This window comes from Ahaetulla prasina, chromosome 13 (genome assembly GCF_028640845.1).
Source record: "Ahaetulla prasina isolate Xishuangbanna chromosome 13, ASM2864084v1, whole genome shotgun sequence".
Classification (NCBI taxonomy): domain Eukaryota; kingdom Metazoa; phylum Chordata; class Lepidosauria; order Squamata; family Colubridae; genus Ahaetulla; species Ahaetulla prasina.
The window spans coordinates 15,288,006-15,305,932 of NC_080551.1; the positions used below are offsets into that span (position 1 = coordinate 15,288,006).

The 17,927-nt window shown below is 42.3% G+C and overlaps 1 protein-coding gene across 2 annotated transcripts in view; it reads left to right on the top strand.

Annotated features, from left to right (window-relative positions):
* Positions 1-17,927, top strand: part of CEMIP (cell migration inducing hyaluronidase 1) — a 179,317-nt gene that overhangs the window by 115,743 nt on the left and 45,647 nt on the right. For both annotated transcript variants that reach the window (XM_058155770.1, XM_058155769.1), the window contains 2 exons: positions 3,996-4,137; positions 5,518-5,709. In XM_058155770.1, coding sequence (XP_058011753.1) covers positions 3,996-4,137; positions 5,518-5,709 — 334 coding nt within the window. The remainder of the gene's footprint in view (positions 1-3,995; positions 4,138-5,517; positions 5,710-17,927) is intronic.

A 17,927-nucleotide genomic window follows, 5' to 3' on the forward strand; every position in this document is an offset into this window, starting at 1 on the left:
TGATATTGATAATCTCTTTTTGAAAGCTTTCAGTGATGGAACACCCACAACTTCTGAAGGCAAGCTAAAATCCATTGGTTGATTGCTCTCACCGTTAGGAAATATCTCCTTCGGTCTAAGTTGCTTCTCTTCTTGGTTAGTTTACAGCCATTGTTTCTTCTCTTGCCTTCTGGTACTTTGGAAAATAACTTGATGTTTATGTAGGAGTCCCTCAAATATTGGATCAGTGCTAGTCCTTTTTTTCTGTAGACTAGCCATACCCAATTCCTTGGTAAGGTCACACTTGGAATATTGCATTCAGTTTTGGGTGCCATGATGTAAAAAAGATGTGGAGACTCTAGAAAGAGTGCAGAGAAGAGCCACAAAGATGATTAGGGGACTGGAGGCTAAAAAATATGAAGAATGGTTTCAGGAACTGGATATGTCTAGTTTAATGAAAAGAAGGACTAGGGGAGACAGGATAGCAGTGTCTCCCATATCTCAGGGTTTGCCACAAAGAAGAGGGAGTCAAGCTACTCTCCAAAGCACCTGAGGGTAGAATAAGAAGCAATGAATGGAAACTAATCAAGGAGAGAAGCAACTTAGAACTAAGGAGAAATTTCCTGACAATTAGAACAATTAATAAGTGGAACAACTTGCCTCCAGAAGTTGGAAATGCTCCAACACAGGAAATTTTTAAAAAGATGTTGGATAACCATTTGTCTGAAGTGGTGTAGGGTCTCCTGCCTGGGCAGGGGGTTGGACTAGAAGACCTCCAAGGTCCCTTCCAACTCTGTTATTATTAATTCCTGTAACCATTCTTCGTATGTTTTAGCCTCCAGCCCTCTAATCATTTTTGTTTGCTCTTGTCTGCCCTCTTTCCAAAATCTCAACTTCTTTTTTATATTGTGCAAACACTTCCTTTACTCAAGTGACACTTTTAACAGTTGAAAACCCCTCCCCAAACTATCATTTTGAGAGAGAGAGAGAGAGAGAGAGAGAGAGAGAGAGAGAGAGAGAGAGAGAGAGAGAGAAATCTTCATTAAATATCTGATTTTTGGTGGAACAAGGAAGAAGGTAATGCGAGCAACATATGTGTTGGTCGGACTCATCCTTTAAGTCAGGGGTCTCCAACCTTGGCAACTTTAAGACTTGTGGACTTCAACTCCCAGAATTCCTCAGCCAGCAAAGCTGGTTGAGGAATTCTGGGAGTTAAAGTCCACAAGTCTTAAAGTTGCCAAGGTTGGAGACCCCTGCTTTAGATCCTGTCTGCCATGTCTGATATTGATAATCTCTCTCTTTTGAAAAGTCAACTAATTAAGAAAATTCCATTCTTCTTCTCACGGATGGATCAGAAGCCAACAGGCTGCCAATCATAACAAATAATCCCACCATAAACCATTTCATAATGATTTATCATCGTTTAAGAACGATGAGTCAAGTAATCTGCCCTGTTCCAAAACCGCTCCAAAGTTTTCAGAGATTTCCGCGAAGAACTTGGCACCACTCAATAAAGTAAAACAAAATCTTTAATACGCCCCTGAGGGATGATACTTGAAAGAAGAGATTTGCCTCAAGCCATCAAAAGAGCCGTGGCCCACGGATTATTTTCATAGAGAGCAACCTGCTGCTTGTTATGTTGGACTCGCTCCTGGATAAAGCTGGAATAGATTGTTATTCTGTCAGAATTGTTATTCTCTGCCTTCTTGCCGAGTTGTCTTCAGCACGTGGCTTTCAATCTGGGTGTCATTAGGCCTTTGAAACAAGTGGCAGCATGAAACCAAAAGGCATTTGAGTCAAAAGATACTTGAATCAACATCTACATTTTAAAGAAAGAATGACAGATAGTCCTCGACTCTTGGCCATAGTTGAGCCCAAAATTTATGCTGCTAAGTGGGATATTTGTTAAGTGAGTTTTGCCCCTTTTTACAATTTTTTTTGTTAAGTGAATCATTGCAGTTGTTAAATCAATAACCTGATTATTCATTAAATCTGGCTTTCCCCCTTAACTTTATTTGCCAGAAGGTCGCAAAAAGATGTTCACACGATCCAGGGACACTGCAATCGTCATAAATATGAATCAGTTGCCAAGCATCCAAATCTTGGTCAGGTGACCACGAGGATGCTGCCACAGTCATAAGTGCGAAAAATGGTCATAAGTCCCTTTTTTTCAGTGACATGATACTGTGTTTCCCCCAAAATGAAACCCTGTCTTATATTTTTTTGAACCCTGAAATAAGCGCTTGGCCTTATTGCCATGCGCTCAAAAGCCAAATTGGGCTTATTATCAGGGGATGCCTTATTTTGGGGGAAACAGGATAGATAGACGATAGATAGTAGATAGATAATAGATAGATGATAGATAGATAGATAGATAGATAGATAGATAGATAGATAGATAGATAGATAGATAGATAGATTAGATGATAGATAATACTGTGTTTCCCCGAAAATAAGACCCTGTCTTATATTTTTTTGAACCCTGAAATAAGCGCTTGGCCTTATTGCCATGTGCTCAAAAGCCAAATTGGGCTTATTATCAGGGGATGCCTTATTTTAGGGGAAACAGGGTAGATAGACGATAGATAGTAGATAGATAATAGATAGATGATAGATAGATAGTAGATAGATAATAGATAGATGATAGATAGATAGATAGATAGATAGATAGATAGATAGATAGATAGATAGATAGATAGATAGATAGATAGATAGATAGATAGATAGATAGATAGATAGATAGATAGATAGATAGATAGATAGATAGATAATACTATGTTTCCCCGAAAATAAGACCCTGTTATATTTTTTTGAATCCTGAAATAAGCGCTTGGCCTTATTGCCAGGCGCTCAAAAGCCCGATTGGGCTTATTATCAGTGGATGTCTTATTTTGGGGGAAACTGGGTTACTTCAAATGGTCACTCAATGAACTAAAAAGTCGGCAGAGATTCTCAGTGTCATCCAGTGTCACCTTTGGGACACTAAATGTACTGTTGGACTAGAACAGGGGTTGGACTAGGGGTTGGACTAGAACAGGGGTCTCCAACCTTGGTCCCTTTAAGACTTGTGGACTTCAAATCCCAGAGTTCGTCAGCCAGCTTTGCTGGCTGAGGGACTCTGGGAGTTGAAGTCCACAAGTCTTAAAGGGACCAAGGTTGGAGACCCCTGGACTAGAAGACCTCCAAGGTCCTGTCCAACTCTGTTATTCTATTCTATAAGAAATAACTTATTCCCTGCCTTGAATTATTTATAAAAATAATAAAGGCTGGATAAAAAAATCCAATCGATAAAAGATAAAAGGGTTCACTGCATTCAGATTATTTCTGTATCCACTTCAAATAGGAATCTTGCAATATATTGAAAGAGCCTGGGGCAATGAAAAGGCTTTTGGTTTGGGATGAAAAACAGAAAAAGTTGGTGGCAGACCCAAAAAATTCTCTCATTCAGAAGAGCATTTGGGGGCCACCGGTAAAAAAACACACCACACGTCCATTTTAAGTGTAAGGAACTTGCCTTGGAATGTTCTAGGGCAGGGGTCTCCAACCTTGACCAGTTTAAGACTTGTGGACTTCAACTTTAAGACTTGTGGAGTTGAAGTCCACAAGTCTTAAAGTAGCCAAGGTTGGAGACCCCTGTTCTAGAGCACAAAGCATCTAATGATGAACTTAAGATGGAGACATGCACGGAGTTTTCCACAACCGTGGTCCAAAGCCAAGAACTGCTTGATGGGCTCATATGACGACCTCAGGCTCAGACCCACCTGGGGGACCCAGTGGAGATCATGGAAAATATGAACTCTATGTTCGTCATGGTGCTTTGGGTTGCCTCCGAGGTAAAGTCCTCTTCCTCTGGCTCAACTCATTGCCGTGATTTAGATAAGAAAGTTACCGGGCAGAAAATGCTTGTTTTTCTCCTTCTCACAAGTGTTGCTGAGCCTATGGTTCCGGTGGTTGTTGTAAGAGCTGTTATTCTTGATAATCATACGCTTGGCAATTATTGTGTTTGCTCCTCCCAGGCGGTCACACTTGAGGGAACGAAACTGGCAACTGAGGTCCTATACAAAAAAGGCCATGATTATAGGTTTTTTTGCCGTGGCCCAGAGCAGACGGAGAAAGGCTGTCATAACTACAGAGTTCGCTTCTTATGCGGCCAACCTGGTAGGTGACTCATTCTCGAAAGCAGAGCACAGTATAATTGGGAGGAAACTATTCTGAAATTTGCTCTACTGATCTATATATTCTGAAGGCAGCAAAATTTTACCTCAGAGACTTAAGTAGAAACGCATTTTTTTTGTGGTGGTTTTGTTTCGTTTTTTTGCACGAGTCTAAAACTTTGGGGTTTTCTGCAGCCCCTTTTGTCACATGAACGCTTTCTATTTCCAACTTGGCTTTCCATTCTCTGTAACGTGTTACTAGTCCTCCTGCCGCTGTCCCAGTTGTTGAAGTATAGAGCCGGCTGTAGGGCTGACTCTAAAAGGATATGGACCATGACAGAGTCCTGGGATGGCATAAAGGGCTACGCTATGGGCAGTGGTGGGATTCAAATAATTTAACAACCGGTTCTCTGCCCTAATGATTTCTTCCAACAATCAGTTTGCCAAACTGTTCAGAAAGTTAACAACCGGTTCTCCCGAAGTGGTGCGAACTGGCTGAATCCCACCACTGGCTATGGGTGCATTTGATTTTTTTTTTCTTTAGAAAAAACTGCAAATGGAAAGCAAGTACAGCAAAGGTGAAGTCTATGTTCAAATCTTTCCCTGTCGAGCTAGTTTTCTACTTGCATGGAATATTTTTTTCTGGCCATTTTGTTTTATATGAGTGGCACTCAACAGGCTACCCTCCATATAGAAATTGAAAACGCAAATTGAAAACGTATTTATTTACTCGCGTGGGGCTGGCTTAAATTTTGTTGTATTTTTAAATTTATATTTTATATTTCTAAATTTTATATGAATTTTAATGGGTTTTTAGAATTTTAAATGTTTTAAAGTTTTCGGCCAATTGTATAATAAGTTTTTTAATTTTGTTTTAATTGTATATTGTATTGTTTGGGTTTTTATTCTGGCTGTACACCGCCCTGAGTCCTTCGGGAGAAGGGCGGTATAGAAATCTAATAAATAATAATAAAATAATAATAATAATAGAGGACCTTCTGCTTCCTCAGGCTTTTGTCTAGGAAGCTGAATGGAAGATAGGGCAACCTCACACTGTTTTCCATGATGGCTATATGCAAACTCTCTGTGTGTGTATAAATAACAAAAATAACAACAACAAGTTCCTGATTATAATCATCAGATCTATGTGGTAGATTGTACCTAAATAACAACAACGTAGGGGCTACTTACTGCGCTTCCTGAATAAGAGAAAGACACACAGATTCAGCTTGTGGTTGGAAAAACAGCTGTCTTATCTTTCCAAAATCCTTGTTTTATGAGTAAGAAACGTGTTTGGGCCGTGGAGAATTGGAGGAGGAGTACGGGAGATGTCCCTCTGGGCTTCCTACCCTCACCCACTTTCTTTCCCTCGTTGGCTTTTCAGCAAGACCCAAGCTTACCATGCAGGTAGATACCAACGTGAACAGTACAATCCTGAGGCTGGCTGACAACGCGCAGTCGTGGAAGGTGGGAGACAAGATCGTGGTGGCCAGCACTGACTACTCCATGTACCAAGCTGAAGAGTTTGAGATCCTGCCCTGCAGAGCCTGTAAGCCCAACGAAGTCAAAGTGGCAGGTAAGTCTGAATGGCTTTGTGCTTTGAAGGAGAGCTAATGTTCTGTCTCCTTCCCCACTTCAGACCCACGAGCTGGCCTTCAGCCAGTGGATTCACGGCTCTTATCAGTCCTGGCAGAGAAATCGCAGCTGCCTGCCAAAGTTCAAACAAATGACTCACATAGCAAGACTTTCAGCTCTTTTTGAAATGGATCAGCTAAACTTTGCTTCCCGTGGAGTGAGAGCAGTCCCAAAGCTCCTTATATATCTTGTGGGGTGGGGCTCCTGCCCCACCCTTCCTTCTGATGACACCGCCTCTCCAATCTTCTGAAGTGCGGGTCAAGCCAAGCTTGATTATTATTATCAGCTGGGTCTGAAGGCATGGCCTGGGGAAGGGAGGAATCAGGGGATGAGGGCCTCATTACGTCCTCCGACTGGTCTGGTTCTGGCTCCTGGAGCCAAGCCAAAGGAATCGGTGCTCCCAAGGTAAGCCTTACCGGCCCTTCCCCCTCACTCTCAGAGTCACTTTTGGGCATGGGGCCAGGTTCGGGGGCTGGAGTCACAACAGCTAATGCCCTGTATGGGGTTGAGGATATTACTAAATATTAAGTAACATAGCTGATCTCTTGCCCTCAACGTACAATAGCAATAACACTTAAGAGTTATATATCGCCCCATAGTGTTTTATAGCAGTGGTCCCCAACCTCCAGTCTGCGGACCAGCATTGGTCCTCAGCATGCCAGAAACCAGTTCATACAAACAAGTGAAGCCCCATCTGTGGGATGCAGGCAGCACACAAAACAATGTCCCCTCTGGTCCACAGAAAAACCTTTCTTCACAGAACTGGTCTGTGGTGGCCAAACGGTTGGGGGCCACTGCTTTATAGCCCTCTCTGGGTGGTTCACAGAGAATCAGTTTAATGTCCCCCAACAATCTGGGTCCTCATTTTACCGACCTGGGAAGGATGGAAGGCTGAGTCAACCTTGAGCTGGTCAGGATCGAACTGTTGGCAGTGGGCAGAGTTAGCGTGCAATCCTGCATTCTAACCATTTTACCGCCACGGCTCTTACAAGCACAGCTGGGATGAGAATTTCCGTGGCTGAGCAGTTCTTAGGTGAGCTGCACCTGATTTTATCACCTCCTTTGCGACGGTTAAAGTGAATCACAGAAGTTGTTTAGCGAATCATGTTTTTGTTAAGGGAATCCATCTTCCCCCCTTGACTTTGCTTGTGGGAAAGTTGCGATCACATGACCCTAGGATGCTGCCGACATCATAAATCGATGCTGGTTGTTGCCAAGCACCCGGATTTTGATCACGTGACCATGGGGGATGCTCCAATAGTCATAAATGTGGGGACAGATCGCAAGTCACTTTTTTCCAGTGTCGTCGTAAATTCAGACAGTTGCTCAAGAGATGGTTGTTAGTCTAAGGCCCACCTTGTTACGAAACACGTCAATTGTCCGTTTCTTTTTGGTTCTGTGCAAACATGTTTTGAAGAGAGAAGAAAGGGAGGAAAATAAGATGAGTGGCAGTCGAGTGAACCCGGCAAGAAGAGAAAGAGAGGGAAAAAAGCTATAAAATGCTGCAAAGTAAACAGATTTACCGGGATTTTATAATAAGCCAATTATAATAATATAATGTAACAACAATGGGATTGTGGTATAAACTCAGGAAAGTTGCTAATCTGCTTTTTTCTTTAAAAAAAAACCTGTTAAGAAATTAGTACTTTGTCTTTTTCTGTTCCTTGTAAAATACCAACCTGCTAGAGAGTTTTTTAGAGGGTTGTTTTCTATCAAACAGATTGGTTGTGGGTGCAGTTTTTCTCTGCTGTGCTAGCTCAGGAGGGGTATAGAGGGAAGATATTTTCTTTTTTTCCAAGTCTAGCACAGAAAACAAGTGGGTTGGCTGGCAAGGGAAGAACTGAATATTTGTGAACTCGTCTACATGGAATTCATGATCATATGTGATCACTGGGCATATTGCGGCCATAGGCAGTCAGGAGATAGAAATAGCAATAGCACTTAGACTTATATACTTCTTTATAGAGCTTTACAGCCCTCTCTAAGAGGTTTACAGAGTCAACCTTTTGCCCCCAACAATCTGGGTCCTCATTTTACCCACCTCAGAAGGATGGAAGGATGAGTCAACCTTGAGCCTGGTGAGATTTGAACCGCCAAATTTCAGTCAGCCGGCAATCAACAGAAGTAGCCTGCAGTACTGCACTCTAACCACTGCACCATCTCGACTCAGTAGGAAGGCATGATTTTACCCACCTCAGAAGGATGGAAGGCTGAATCAACCTTGAGCCCGATGAGATTTGAACTGCTGGCAATCAGCAGTCAGCAGAATTAGTCTGCAGTACTGCATTCTAACCACTGTGCCGCCATCATCTTTCCTTCCTTCCTTCCTTTCCTTTCCATTCCCTTCCCTTCTCTTCCTTCCTTCCTTCCTTCCTTCCCACTTTAGCAATAGCACTTAGACTTATATACCGCTTCACAGTGCTTTTACAGCCCTCTCTAAGCGGTTTACAGAGTCAGCCTCTTGCCCCCCAACAATCTGGCTCCTCATTTTACCCACCTCGGAAGGATGGAAAGCTGAGTCAACCTTGAGCCTGGTGAGATTTGAACTGCTAAACTGCTGGTCAGCAGAACTAGCCAGCAGTACTGCACTCTAACCACTGCGCCACTACGGCTCAGTGATGTGACAAGGATATAACCAAAAGTACAGAGAAGACGCTGGAACTGAAAGTGAAAGAATAGAAGAACCCAATAGCCAAAAGATAGTATAATTTACTGGGTAATCTTAGACCAGAGGGTCAGTTTGGTGTAGTGGTTATGACATCAGGCTGGAAATTGAGAGGCTGTGCGTTCTAGTTCTGCCTTCGGCATAAAGCCAGCTGGGTAACCTTGGGCCAGTCACTCTCTTCAAGCCCTAGAAAGTAGTCAATGACAAACCCCCCTCTGAAACCTTGCTAAGAAAACTGCAGGGACTTGTCCAGGCAGTCATCAGGAGTCACACTGATTCCAAGACACACACACACACACACACACACACACACACACACACACACACGTCTCTCACAATCCTGCAAAAGTTAACCCCTTCTACTTTCCAGAATATTTATTTATTTATTTCGTCAAGCATGCATTTTATGACAGATACAAGTGTAAACATAATTATAAATACATGTAAAGGATACAAATAAAAGAAAACATTAGGAGAGGGACGGTAGGCATGCTAGTGCGCTTATGCACGCCCCTTACAGACCTCTTAGGAATGGGGTGAGGTCTACAGTAGCAAGTCTAAGGTTAAAGTTTTGGGGATTTGGGGAAAAAAACCACAGTCAGGTAGTGCATTCCAGGCGTTGACCACTCTGTTGCTAAAGTCATATTTTCTGCAGTCTAGTTTGGATCGATTTACCATGAGTTTGTATATATTGTGTGCTCTTGTATTGTTTTGGTTGAAGCTGAAGTATTCATTGGCTGGTAGGACATTGTAGCAGATGATTTTATGTACTATGCTTAGGTCAGATCGAAGACGGCGAAGTTCTAAGTTGTCTAAGCCCAAAATTTCAAATCTGGGGCCTCTGGTGGCTCAACGGACTAAGTCTATCTGTAATTAACACAGCTGCAAGTTCAAGTCCCACCAGGCCCAAGGTTGACTCAGCCTTCCATCCTTTATAAGGTAGGTAAAATGAGGACCCAGATTGTTGGGGGCAATTAAGTTGACTTTGTATATAATATACAAATGGATGAAGACTATTGCTTAACACATTGTAAGCCGCCCTGAGTCTTCGGAGAAGGGCGGGATATAAATTCAAATAATTTTTTAAAAAAAGGTATTGAGAGCAGAGGAGCAGAGGACTCTTCTCGTGAAATATCTCTAGATTCGTTCAATTGTATTAATGTCCGATATGCAATGCGGGTTCCAGACAGATGAGCTATATTCAAGAATTAATAATAATAATAGATGTAAAATTATTCAGATAATTTGAGTAAGGCAGTTTTCAGCATGACAAGTTCTACCACTGGACTCCTCCATTGTGCTCTTTATCTTGGCTTGCCTTCAGAAGTTGTGGATGCTCCCTTACTGGAGGTTTTTAAGAAGAGATTGGACAATCATCTACACATCTGAAGTTGCGTAGGATCTCCTGCTTGAGCAGGGGGGTTGGGCGGAAGGCCTTCAAGGTCCCTTCCAACTCTGATATTCTGTTACCCTTGTTCTGCATTTTCTTCTGCCTGTAAGCGAGTCCGTGCAATTGTAGCTTATTCCCAAACCATATTTTTGCTGAGCTTTGGGTGATCTGTCAACTCAGTGGATTAATGCCGAGTGGGACTCTTGGTGGGTCTGTGGCTTTGCAATGAAATTGGGCTGCGTGAGAAAAGGAGAAAGGGAGATTGGATCAGCCCATGCCTCTCTCGTGGTAGAGATCATCCTTAAATCACGAATCCCGTTAACTCTGATGCAAGTGGCTCGGTAGGACATTCGGCTTTTTTGGCTTGTGGTTGCCAGGGCTGAAAGAAAGTGGGAGGCTTATGCCAAGACAAATGTTTTTCTGGTTTTTAAAAATGCATCATAGCCTCATGACTAAAGATGGCCGGCATTTCTCTGTAGGGAAAGTGTCTCTACAGTTCTAGTTTCTTTCTCCTCCCCCTTTTCTCCAGCAACACTTACATGATTGGGGGGGGGGGGGAGGAACCACACTAAATGAGTGTGACCCCAAAGATATCCAGTGATAGTAGAAAGAAAGTGGAACGTTGAATGTCTTTTCCTAAGCTCCTGACATATCCGAAAATGAAGGTGGTAGGAGGAAGCTGAAGAAGAAGGAAATGCTTAAAGAATTCCTTCCTTTTGCTTGTCCCAAGAATAAAAAGAGAACAGGGTTGAAAGGGACCCTGGAGGTCTTCTAGTCCAACCCGGTGGTGAAATCCAAATTTTTTTACTACCAGTTCTGTGGGTGTGGCTTGGTGGGCGTGGCAGGGGAAGGATACTGCAAAATCCCCATTCCCATCCCACTCCAGGGGAAGGATACTGCAAAATCCCCATTCCCTCCCCACTCCTGGGGGAGAAGGATATTGGAAAATCTCCATTCTCTCCCCACTCTGGGGCCAGGCAGAGGTGATATTTGCCGGTTCTCCAAACTGCTCAAAATTTCCACTACCGGTTCTCCAGAACATGTCAGAACCTGCTGGATTTCAGGTGGTCCAACCCCTGCTCATGCAGGAAACCCTACACCATTCCAGACAAGTGGCTATCCAGTCTCTTCTTAATAGCCTCCAGTGATGGAGCACTCACAACTTCTGGAGGCAAGCGGTTCCACTGGTTAATTCTTCTCGCTCTTAGGAAATGTCTCCTTAGTTGCTGTTTTGCTCTTCCCATTGATTGCTTTGCATTGGGGAGCTGGTGACTTCAAAAAGCCAAAGCCATGCTTATTTATTTATTTTATTTATTTATTTTATTTATTTGCATTTATATCCCGCCCTTCTCCGAAGACTCAGGGCGGCTTACACTATGTCAAGCAATAGTCTTCATCCATTTGTATATTATATACAAAGTCAACTTTTATTGCCCCCAACAATCTGGGTCCTCATTTTACCTACCTTATAAAGGATGGAAGGCTGAGTCAACCTTGGGCCTGGTGGGACTTGAACCTGCAGTAATTGCAAGCAGCTGCTGTTAATAACAGACTGTCTTACCAGTCTGAGCCACCAGAGGCCCAGACCTTAGACCTGTGGTCCAGTATTTAAAAATAAAATAAAAAATACCCAGTTTTCTAAGGCTTTCTCAGGAATGGCAAGGTTACAATAAATATCTTTGCCAGTAAACTTAAGACACCAACATTTTCATATTCTGCTCACAGAATACTTTCTGAACGAAGGGAGCTATTTTGGAGCAATTTAAACTTGTGGTATAAACAGCTTCTCAAAGGATCAGCGAGGAATCAAGTCCCTTTTGTTTGTCAGTAGCAAAGACCGTTAAATTGGTTGTTAAAAATTGTGGTCACCCATTTCTACTTTTAACTCTTTAAAATGAAGGCAATTTAACCTCAGTGATTCAACTCAGGAAAGCCATCAAAACAGATGAGGCATCTGGCATCGGAGGGCATGTTTTGTTCATTCTCATAAAACAGCTGCAATGAGAGGAAAGTTATCTCCTTACAAAGCTTCATCCCTGGAAGCTTTCAAAAAGAGACTGGACTGCCATTTGTCAGAAATAGTGTAGGGTCTCCTGCTTGGGCGGGGGTGTGTGTGTGGACTAGAAGACCTACATGGTCCCTTCCAACTCTGTTAATCTGTTAAATCTGTTAAAAAAAACCTAGCAGCAGTGGTGGAATTCAAATTTTTTTACTACTGGTTCTGTGGACATGGCTTGGTGGGCATGGTGTGGCTTGGTGGGCGTGGCAAGGGAAGAATATTGCAAAATCCCCATTCCCTCCCTACTCCTGGAGGAAGGATATTGCAAAATCCCCATTCCCTCCCTATTCCTGGAGGAAGGATATTGCAAAATCCCCATTCCCACCCCACTCTGGGGCCAGCCAGAGGTGGTATTTGCTGGTTCTCCAAACTACTCAAAATTTCCGCTACCGGTTCTCTAGAACCTGTCAGAACCTGCTGAATAGCACCCCTGCCAAGCAGACTTGGTGCGGATGGCTGAGAACACCCAATTATCAAAAAGCAAACAGCTACCAGTCACCCCGGGTTAGTTTCTCTCAATCCATTTTATCCTTGTCTTTTTTTTTTTTTTCCCTTGGCATCCTTCCAACAAAAATACTAAATTGTAGCTACCTGCTCTCTTTATTTCTCAAGAATATCTCCAGGACAATTTTAGATCCCAGAGTAATTTTAGAAATAATGATGATGCAGAAGGCCTGGACTCTGTAACATGTCAACTTTCTTTTACTTTTTTTTTTCCCCCTTTCTAAAGCCAGGCGTGTTACACGAGTAGATGAAAAATAAAATCCCCACGAGTGAAGGAAACTTGTGGTTTGCGCATTGGCATCTTCACCACTGCCTCATTTAAAATGACTTTTTGACTAAGTTCATGCAACACTTTTTGATTAGATTATGATCTAGTGGCTGCATCTGCGCCACAAGCTAGGTTGGGTTAGTTAGTTTTAACTTCCCAGGAGGAGACAACATCAACGTGTTGTGCTTGTGTTTATGGTTCCGAATATTATACAGACTCGGAAAATGAATTGATTCATGAAACCAACTAAGGTGTTGTGGGAATGCAACCCCTATCCATCTTGAGTCTATTACCTAGAGAACTTGGAAACCCAGCCCAGAGCACTTTAAGAACTCTGGAAGGCTGTAGGCTTCTATTGTGGATGTCTATGGAGATTCTCAGTCATCCAGGTCATGGTGGTCCTGAAGATGTTTTTTTCAAGGCAACTGGACTTTCTTGTTTTTCTTTGAAGACATTTCGCTTCAAGAAGCTTCTTCAGATCTTGATTCTGTTCTGTTCCCCTCCCCACTTCACAGAGAAGACGCAGAGACGCATGTCCCACAGTCCTTTATATTTGCAACAGACCTGATTTTCGGTAGTGAATGAAAGCCTTGGCAGTTACAGTGCAAAGGCCTGCCAAGTTCTGAGTTCTTTATCTCTTACGGAGACAAAAGCCCACATGTCCCCGATTCGTTGACAAGAGCTCACAGAAAAAAGCCTTTGCACAGTCCAGGCCTTTAACTCCCAAACGACCAATCTGCAGTTCGCACTTGGTAGCTTTTGTCCGTCACAAGGGCCCGATGGCAACTCCACCTGCTTTTATCCCCTGTGGGGTGTGGCTCAGTGACTCAGCAATCTCTGAGCTTGCCACACTTTTTCCTTTGCTGCGCGCGCTTATCTTTTCGTTGCTGCCTTAGGTCAATCCAAGATAGATCCTTAGCAACTGGAACTTGGGGCGTTGCCAGGGAGGAGGAGGGTCCGGGAGAGGGAGGCGTTTTCAGTTCCTCCTCCTGGCCTGCAGCTGGAACTTGGGGCGGTGCCAGAGAGGAGGGTCCTGGAGAGGGAGGCCTTGTCTGCTCCTCCCCATCACTCTCAGAGTCATCCTCCTCCATGAGGACAGGCTCATGGGAGCCGGAGTCACAACAGGTTGAGAAGTGAAACTCTTCAAAGAAAAACAAGAAAGTCCATACCTCTTGGAAAAAAAACACCTTTGGGTTTTACTAAGAAGCAGTATATAGGCAATTACCCCATTAGACACCCACACCATAACTCTTCTGCTGGACCTGATGGGAAGGGCAGGTGTCATCAGGAAGAGGTGGTCCCTCAAATAACCCAGCCTCAAACTAGGAAGGGTTTAAAGTCAGAAACAACACCTTAAATTGGACCTGAAAGCATACTGGCAACCAATGCAGCTCACAGACCAGAGATGCAATTTTAAGGCACACATAATTGCCTACACAATTGTATTCTGAATCAGCTGAGGCTTCCGGATAATCTTCAAGGGCAGCCCCATGTAAAACACATTACAGTGGTCCACCCAGGAAGTGGTTAGGGCATGAGTGACTATGACCGGATATCAGCAGCCTTCTCTAGATCTGAGAAAGTCAAAATATTAATGATGAAGGACCGATTTCCTGAGCCTCCTTCCTCAACACTCACAACAACATTCAATGTCCTCAACACTCACAACAACATTCAGTGTCCTCAACACTCACAACAACATTCAGTGTCCTCAACACTCACAACAACATTCAGTGTCCTCAACACTTACAACAACATTCAGTGCCCTGTCCTTTAAGGACTGCTATGCTGGAACCTGGTTGTCATTGCAAGAATATCACAGGAAAAACATAGTCCAAAAGAAAGTTTTCTTTCACAAAATAAAATAAAATTGAATGAGAACTGGTCGGTGCGTCAAAAATGTAAGATGATTTTTCTAAACAGCCCGTATACAAATGGTTGGAGTTCAGAAGTCCATGTAGATTTCAATTCCCAGGCCAGGCAAATGGGTGAAAGGAAATACTCACTCTTATTTGAGATATTTCAGTTTTCCTATCTGCATCAGATTTGGGTTTTCCTTCCATGGGTGAGCTTTAAGATTTTTTCCCCCCCACTTTCTGTGAAGGCTTCAATGCTTTTGATGCTTTACATCCGGACTTTGCTGAATTGGAGACTGGGAGCAAAAGCAGACAAAGGGCTACAGGAAAGCAGGAAGGGTGGATCTGGGAAAGGAAGATCAAACAAAACCTAAAATCCCAGCCGTTTATCTTTAGACTCGTAACTATGTGGAGGTGAGGCTGCTTTCAAATCTGGGGAGAATCAGATGTGGACAGAAATGATGCAATGCCCCCCTTTTCATGTAAGGGATAAAACTGCAAATAAATTGGCAGGCAAAACGATCAGACAGATTAGCCTGGTTTTTATAGAGGACTGATCTCTTTCCAGTTTGGCTTTGCAGATATCTAGGACTCTGAACTGGGCTACACAAAATGGATTATCCATAGATTTCTGTAAAGGTTTACCTTAAATCCACGGGAATCCTAACAGTGTGTAGAAAGTGTATGGGATGTCTGGAAGGCTTACATGCCCCGATTGTCTACCATGTCTTCTTTAAGAAGGAATAATGCCAGGTTTTTTATTTTATTTTATAGACAGATAAACATACAATACATAATCAATCATTCAGTGTATCATCTGAGTGCATCTTTTGTGTCTTCTTCTTATTCCTCCAATATTTATCATTTCTTAATATTATCATTTCGTTTATTATCATTTCTTAATATCATCATTTCATTTATTACAACATTTCTCCCACATCTCTTGCTGTTCTATTAATACATTTATCTATCTTCTTTCTCCTCTTTCTTCTTCGCTTATTTCGTTACAACATTACCCTATATGTATCTCTTCTCTAACCAATGGTAAAATTGCTCCCATATCTTAAAGTATTCCGATTCCATAATGCCAGTTTATGGGGGAACGTAGTGGCCTAGCGGTTAAAGGCTTGTTGACCGGAAGGTTGGCAGTTCGAGACCCAAGTACCACATGATGGAGTGAGCTCCTGTTACTTGTTCCAGCTCCTGCCCACCTACAGTTTGAAAGCATGCAAATGCAAGTATATAAATAGGTACCACTTTGATGGGAAGATAATAGCATTCCTTAGATTCAGCATATAGTCATGCCAGCTACATGTATCATGGAAGCATCTTCGGACAACGCTGGCTGCTTTGGCTAGGAAACAGAGATAGGATAGGAAACAGACATAACTGGTCAGGGGAAACTTTTACCTTTCTTTCAATGGCAGTTTTGCCCTTCAGAACCGGTTGAAGTTCAAACACACCCATAGTTGTGAGCACTCAACACACTGAAGGAAATCAAGTTTAGCAGCTCCATTTGCCTCAGTTATGTCATTTAGTTAGATTGCTTTGTGGCTGAGCATGTTTGTGAGAACTCGGCTCATTTGGTTGGCTTATCATTCACTGCCTTGTGAAAATAGATTAGTTTGGAAACCAGGTTATGACATGAACATGTAATGAATGCAGAAGGGTAGATAGGAAGTAAAGCAAGCAATGAGTAGCGCTTATTATAAAGATAAATATCTGAAATGTTTTGATTACTGTGACCTACTTCTTCAGAATGTGTGGTTCAGAAAATTCCATATTAGGATGGCACGTCTCCAGGTGGATAATTTTAATTTTTTTTTTAAAATTGATTTATGTTCTGGCCTGAAGTTTCACAGCAACATGCCTTTCACAAAAGCCTTGTCTGATATCACGCCCCAAATCTTCGAAAGTTGCTCCTAACAAGTTATTTTTACCTTGATGAAAGAAGAAACCAATGAAGTACCTGACTGGAGAATTCTCACCTTAATGATATTTAATTTTAACGAATTAAATGCAAACCAGACCAATCTTTAATTTTGTCCAAACCACTGCTTTGTAGAGTATGATTGCTGGAATACACTCCAAGGCTAAATTTCGATCTTAGGTCTGGGGAAAGAAATAGAATAGAATTCTTTATTGGCCAAGTGTGATTGGACACACAAGGAATTTGTCTTTGGTGCATATGCTCTCAGTGTACATAAAAGAAAAGATATATTCATCAAGAATCATAAGGTACAACACTTAATGATAGTCATAGGGAAACAGTCAATATAAATCTTAAGGAAACCAGCAACAAGATTACAGTCATACAGTCATAAGTGGGAGGAGATGGGTGATAGGAACGATGAGAAGATTAATAGTAGTGCAGACATAATAAATAGTGTTGATGTGTTGATGGAATAGTGTGACAGTGTTGATGGAATTATTTGTTTAGCAGAGAGATGGCATTCAGGAAAAAGTTGTTCTTGTGTCTAGTTGTTCTGGTGTGCAGTGCTCTATAGCGTCATTTTGAGGGTGGGAGTTGAAACAGTTTATGTCCAGGATGCGAGGGTCCAGGATGCGAGGGTCTGTAGATAATAGCATTCCTTAGATTCAGCATATAGTCATGCCAACTACATGTATCATGGAAGCATCTTCGGACAACGCTGACTGCTTTGGCTAGGAAACAGAGATAGGATAGGAAACAGACATAACTGGTCAGGGGAAACTTTTACCTTTTTTTCAATGGCAGTTTTGCCCTTCAGAACCGGTTGAAGTTCAAACACACCCATAGTTGTGAGCACTCAACACAGCCCTCTTTTTGACTCATGCAGTATACAGGTCCTCAGTGGAAGGCAGGTTGGGAGCAACTGTTTTTTCTGCAGTTCTAATGCATCCCTCTGACTTATCATAATGGAAAACCTTTTGCATGCATTTTTTTTAAAAAAAAATTAGCAGCTATTAATTTAAATTGGTCAAGAATAAAGCCTTGAGGAAGTCTTATTAATAATATATACACCAGCCAGGTTTATATAGCGCGAAGTAAGGGTCCTGCATATAGAGAAATCTCATCCTCCAGAATTTCCTAGCTGAACTTGCCAATCCCTCGAGAATTCTGCAAGGGATTGGTGAAATCCAATAGAGAGGGTTTTTTTTTTTTGCATCCTCAGAAGATTTAAATACATCTGCAGTTCTTTTACAGATCTCCTTTGTTGGCAGTACCAAAGCGAATTTGCTTGATCTTCTGCATTCACAGGAAAGGCTTCTCTGGTGCTAAGGGCTTCACCCTTAGATATAAGAGCTTATATAAGATATAAGAGCTTGATTTACTGCTGTTCTGGATAAGATGGTTTTTATCTCATCGTGTACTGTACAGTTGGCAGCTTCCTACGGCTGTTATCTAATGCAAATTGGCCTGTCTTTAATGTGTGT